General features: G+C 41.3%; 1 protein-coding gene across 1 annotated transcript; it reads right to left on the minus strand.

Moving 5' to 3' along the window:
• Positions 1-1,796: 1,796 nt before the first annotated feature.
• Positions 1,797-4,356, minus strand: tbxta (T-box transcription factor Ta). Its single transcript, XM_006795256.3, has 8 exons — positions 4,115-4,356; positions 3,582-3,846; positions 3,133-3,267; positions 2,962-3,023; positions 2,814-2,875; positions 2,527-2,700; positions 2,314-2,437; positions 1,797-2,220 (listed from the first exon to the last, which is right to left on the minus strand). The coding sequence occupies exons 1-8, from the start codon at positions 4,297-4,299 to the stop codon at positions 1,962-1,964; spliced, it is 1,266 nt and encodes a 421-aa protein (XP_006795319.2). The 5' UTR covers positions 4,300-4,356; the 3' UTR covers positions 1,797-1,961.
• Between the last annotated feature and the right edge of the window lie 1,268 nt (positions 4,357-5,624).

Below are 5,624 nucleotides of genomic sequence, written 5' to 3' on the forward strand. Positions count from 1 at the left end.
CTGACGATAGTGCACAATACACATTATTATAACACGATGGTTCAGATTATGCTGCCAAATGAAAAGCTTGGTACAGTGAATAGATTCTGGTTTTGTTCCACTGTGTCCCTGCTAGTATTACATAGCTAACTTTGAATGAATGGTTCCATTAATTAGCATTTCCCAGTGTATTTCATTCAGGTGTTAGCATATTGGGTCCATGTTCTTTGACTTTCCTCGCATGCAGTTCTGAACGTGCTAACTGTACGTCGCACATTGATGCAGATTATGACAAAAGGGTGCCAGTGATGGTAAATACCCCTTATAAATTTCTGAAATTGGACCATCAAATCATCATCTCAGTCACACCAGAGAAGCCGCATTCACTTTTAGTACAAGCATGTGGTCGGTGGTATTTAAAGAAAGGTTGTGTTGCAGGGCCAAAGGTTTAAAGTTGAGGGCAAAGCGACACAAAGTTACACCTCGAGAACAAAACCTGTAGGGTCTAAAATAAGAACAGGTGTTTGGTACATTAGGAAAGTGTTTGTTAATTAAACCAGTGTTTTAATCAATCACTGTAATGAACAATAAAAAACAATTCAGCCAATGGCACTTGTTTGGTTTATGTAGTTTCCAAATTAAAGATTGTGTCCATCTTTAACCTCCTAGGACCCAGCGTCCACATATGTGGACATCACATTTTGGGTTGTCTAGACCAAAATACTAAATTTTGCTGTACAAGGGCCTGATATCCACTTACAAGGACATTATATTGCCACTGGTCTATTGAAATTTAAAGCGAATGTCCTCATATGTGGATCTCATTTTTCTCAGAAACAAAAATCAGGTAAAAAATAATTAATTAATGAAAAAATTTATGTAATTCTTTGTTTTTACATTCATTAGATCCCAATCAGCCCAAATAGCCAAGAGAAATTAAAAATGCAGCCATTGAAAGAGTTCGCATCTTAGGATTTTTTCATAGTCTTCTCTCTGTGCTGAAATGTGAATCTGAATAGATATTGTTTTACATTAACATGAGGTGCCAAGAATAAAAAAGGAAGAAATATTTGAGAAAACAAACATTTATAATTTATTATTAAATGACATAAATAAAACTCAAGAGAGTTCACCAGATACAAATAAGATAGGTTTATATATACAGACTCTTGTGTAGGGGGCATCTTTTTATTCCCTTACAAGATGTAGAAGGCACATGTCGCTCAGTCTGAACACAGAACATTCATATTGGACTCACAAAAGGCACATTTATATGAAAAAACACCGGACATTAATTTATTCTATATACACTCATATACACATTAATATTAGCAGAACCTTTCCTCTTATACAGTTAACAATAAAAGTGAAACGACTGAAGAAGTCACTGGGATGAGTGACGAAACCTTTGCAACGCTCCATCCAGCTGAAGGGATACAAGTTTGGGGGATTTCCTTACCTGGATGATTAGCGTGCATCAAGATACTCTTCAGTTCACTTTAGCTGTGTGATGTCAGCAAGGTGGTGATGCCACACAACCATGTAACAAATATAAAATAAGCATAGAGGATTTACTAAGAGCAATAATTTCTGACTGTGCAGCTATTCTAAAGCTTATCTCTTAGAGGGAAACTGACTGATTGTCTTCAATTTCAAAGTTCTCTCAGCTTTATTCAAGTCATCTTGTTCAAATATCTCTAGGGGTGGGCAATTATTATTTCCCAATGAGCTGGATTAGAAACTGGGACTGTTGTGGAGAGCCACACCAATTTGCGTATAGAGTGCGGCTCTCCACAACAGTCCCAGTTTCTCATGTGGCTCCTTGGGAAAATTATATGCCCTCCTCTGCTCTAAGCTGTTTCACAAAATCCTTTTAGACGTGGTGAAATTTCCACATATTCTCCAGGAGCTGCGTTCATGTCTGTGGTCCTACTCCAAATCCCTCCGACCCCTGTAGACGATGGCCAGGTAGCTTCAGCTGCTCAGTAGGTCTGAGCTACAGGCGTCCAGCTAGCAGTCAGCCTGGCAATGGAACTCTCAAACTGGGCTTCCCCGACCCCAACCTCACCCAGGCTGGGGTCGTACATTGGGGAAGGTGAGGAGACAGGCAGCGAGGAGGTCAGGCCTGTGTATGAAGAGCCCCTAAGGAACTGGGAGGTCAGACCTCCAGGTATGGAGCCCGAAGCCGAGCCTGAAGGGGTGAGCGTGGTGCCAGCTACTGACCAGAGGCTAGGGTACTGACTGTGAACCAGAGAAAGAAGAGGGTTGGAGTGACTTATTGCTTCAGTGCTAATTTCCCAGCCTAAAGTGCAGCATAAAACCAAAAAAGCTCACCTAGAATTGGATGTGGAGTTGGTGGTGTGGGACAGAGTGCCCATGCCTGTGGAGTTGGGGATCTGAAGAGCAGACCAGCTGTCATGAGTTGGCAGAGTCCCTGAAGTGTTGTCCATGTAGTTATCTGAAATTAAAATTAATGCACCACAAATCAAATTCCAGTTCTTCCATTTATTTATTTCATCAATATAGTACGTTGACTGGGAGTCTTACTTGTACTGGTGGTGCGGTGGGGGTAGTGGCTGGGGTACGGGGCCGCTCTGTGGCTCCTCAGGCTGGAGTAGCGCTCGCAGTAGGATCCAGAAGAGTGGCCTGTTGTGCTGCTGAACTGAGGGGGGCTGCTGCTGGGGCAGATGGGACTCTGGCCTGGAATGAACCAACCTCCAACTGTGGAGGAAAAACGTGTACAACTGAGTGACGCATGGAAGCTGTCAGAATTAAAATATATACATATAACAACCAGCATCAGCCTTGATGCAAAGATGCCATCCAGTACTCACGTTGAGAATATCCAGACTGTTGGCTGTCTGTGCTGTGATCGGACACTTCTTTATGGTCACTCCTGCAATCAAAAAGACAGGATTAGATGCTACATAAGAGCATGCTAACTTGACTCATTGAGGAGTAAGCGGAGTTCTCGGCCTTAACCTCTCCTTGGCATCCAGGAAGGCTTTAGCAAAGGGATTGTGCTTTATCTTCAGAGCTGTGATCTGAAAGAAGCAAACGGCTGTTAGCATTTCAGTCAATATGTAAAACACGTAAGCACTGATAACAGTTTCAGATGCAGATTTATCCTCAGGCTACTCTAACACCACTGACCTCCTCATTCTGATAAGCAGTGACTGCAATGAACTGTGTTTCTGGGAAGGACTGGCTGCTGATCATCTTCTGGATGCCTCCCACCTTCACGATGTGTATCCTCGGCTCATATTTGTGCAGAGAATTCAACATGATCTGTAAAGGAACTGATGTCACTATTTCATCTTTTTTTGCACTCAAGAGAAGACAACAAATGATGTCAAGTGAAAGTAATAACATTCACTGAATTATGTATATTAAAACAAATCATCTACATTATGATGCCATGAAATAACTCCAGAGTAATCCAACATTCTGAGAAAAGCACTAAACTCCATTTTGGTGTGTCTAAACCAGAACGTCATTAAATCTATAAACATATCCTATGATTGTTTCTTAAAAGAAAAGTTTTGTTGTGTTTTAAGTTACTGTTATTGTAACTAATAATTTTAACTGCGTTTCTCTCTCACCTGACCGCCTCCGTTAAGTTTATTGGAGAGTTTGACTTTGCTGAAGGACACCGGCGCTTTCATCCAGTGCGCTCCGAAGTTTGGGGAATCCGGGTGGATGTAGACGCAGCTCGGGCTCTGGGGTTCCGGTTTGCCTCCGGGAACCCACTCCCCGTTCACGTACTTCCAGCGGTTATTGTCTGCAGCGACGAAATCCAGCAGTACCGAGTACATGGCGTTTGGGTCCAGACCTGTTACGCTGGCCCTCAGAACCGGAAACATTCTCCTGAAAAAAGAAAAATAAGAATTTATGTGGTCTGTGAATTTACACTTTACAGAAACACAAGTTTAATTAACATATTTTAAACCTGCAAAGGCCTCAGAAACAACACAAACAGCGCTCCCGTGCTCACGTGTGTCAGATTTAAAATCGTGTTTTTATACATTTTCAATTTAATTTCAAATTTGCAAACACATTTAAAACGCCGCGCGTAAAATGCGCCCGTCCCCGTTCCCACAGAACACCACCAGGTCTCCCCACACGCTGGGCCTACCTTCCCGTCTTGGTGACAATCATCTCGTTGGTCAATTCTTTAAACTTGTTCCATAAGTCTGCGTCCTCCAGCGTCAGTTTAATATCCCTCTCGGACGCGTCTCCCTTCTCGCTGCCCTTCTGGAACTCGCTCTCCACGGCGCTGAGGAGATGCTCCAGACGCTGGTCAGGGTTGGAAGAAGTCATATTTCCAAGGTGTGTCAACAGACCTAAATCCGAAGGGAAGGGGCTCAAAGACAGCGAGACAGGCCCGAGTAGATACTGGTTTCTATACCTCCAGGCCTCCTCATTTAAGGGCCCTCAGGGACCTCATGGGGATGTGGGGCGTGGTTTATTAGCGGATTTCTCCGTCTCTAAACGCCGCCCCACTTCACACCGAACTTCTTTATAATTTATCAGTTTCTTTTCTTTCTTGTGAAAGAGAAACACGTGAAACACACATTTCTTCCAACAAAAACGTGGACTTTTTCCAACAAAAGTCCACGTAAAAAATCTATTTATTAAATTTATTGGATCATCGAATTCAACGAAACAACTCCGCTGTCAGAAAAGAAAAACTTAATGGGTAAAGTTTGGGATTTTTACTTTAACCCCCAAAAATATCTTGCAGCTTGTTGCAGCTGAAGCCTTACACATTCAAAGCTGTGCATGCAAAACAAAAGAAGGGAAGCCAGGAGAGGGAGCCGTGCCTTTGAACTCAGTTGCATATTTGCAAATAGTGCTAATCTTTTGTTGTCTCAAATCCACATGGGTAGAGGACCGGTGTTTACTGAGTGAGGACCATTAGGGGAGACTCTGCGCTGCTGTCGTGCAAAAGTGTGGATGGCCCAACAAGTGATGCCTGAATTTGCATAATGGGCCCTGGAAACTCTTTTCATGGCAGTGATATTAAATATTTCAGAAGCCCTAGATGTTAAATACTTATTTAATAAACACTGTGTAATGTATTTTAAACCACAAGATTTACACCCAACGCAAAATTTGAGCACAAAAATGGGGAAAATGTAATTAAGTTAGTGCAGTTTTAGAATTGCTCCTTTACTTTTCTTTTTCTGTTCTGACATACATGGAGTCAAACTGTGCATGGAAGAGAGAGAGAGAGTGAGCGCGAGATAACAACAAACAAACAAAAAAACAGGAAATAATTATAGATGATCCCCACTATTTTCATTCTAATTGTATTTCTGTTAATTAGAAAGTTTTTTTAAACTCAGTATTAATATTATAGCATTATAGCAAAATTATACGTGTGCTGCTATGATGCAATGGGTGCCATAAAATTGTTAAACAACAAGACATCGTTCTGATTTTTTTTTACACTAAATACAGTTAAATCAGAAAAAAATTAACAATCGTTTTAATGAGAATCAAAATAATATTTTAGTTATACGACATAAAAAGATGCACCACGCAGTTGTACTACATGCACATTGTTAACCCTCTAATGCCTGAACCATGAAATAATAAACATTACAGCTAGAAAATGATTTATTAAACTTCTGACACATGTT

This window comes from Neolamprologus brichardi, chromosome 22 (assembly GCF_056152115.1).
Source record: "Neolamprologus brichardi isolate AB-2024 chromosome 22, ASM5615211v1, whole genome shotgun sequence".
Classification (NCBI taxonomy): Eukaryota; Metazoa; Chordata; class Actinopteri; order Cichliformes; family Cichlidae; genus Neolamprologus; species Neolamprologus brichardi.

Coding starts and splice junctions, on each gene's coding strand:
- tbxta (XM_006795256.3), bottom strand. CDS start 4,299: ATGACTTCTTCCAACCCTGACCAGCGTCTGGAGCATCTCCTCAGCGCC. Junction 2,438..2,526: donor CCACCGCACCACCAGTACAA/GTAAGACTCCCA, acceptor TTTTAATTTCAG/ATAACTACATGGACAACACT. Junction 2,221..2,313: donor AACTCCACATCCAATTCTAG/GTGAGCTTTTTT, acceptor TCTGGTTCACAG/TCAGTACCCTAGCCTCTGGT.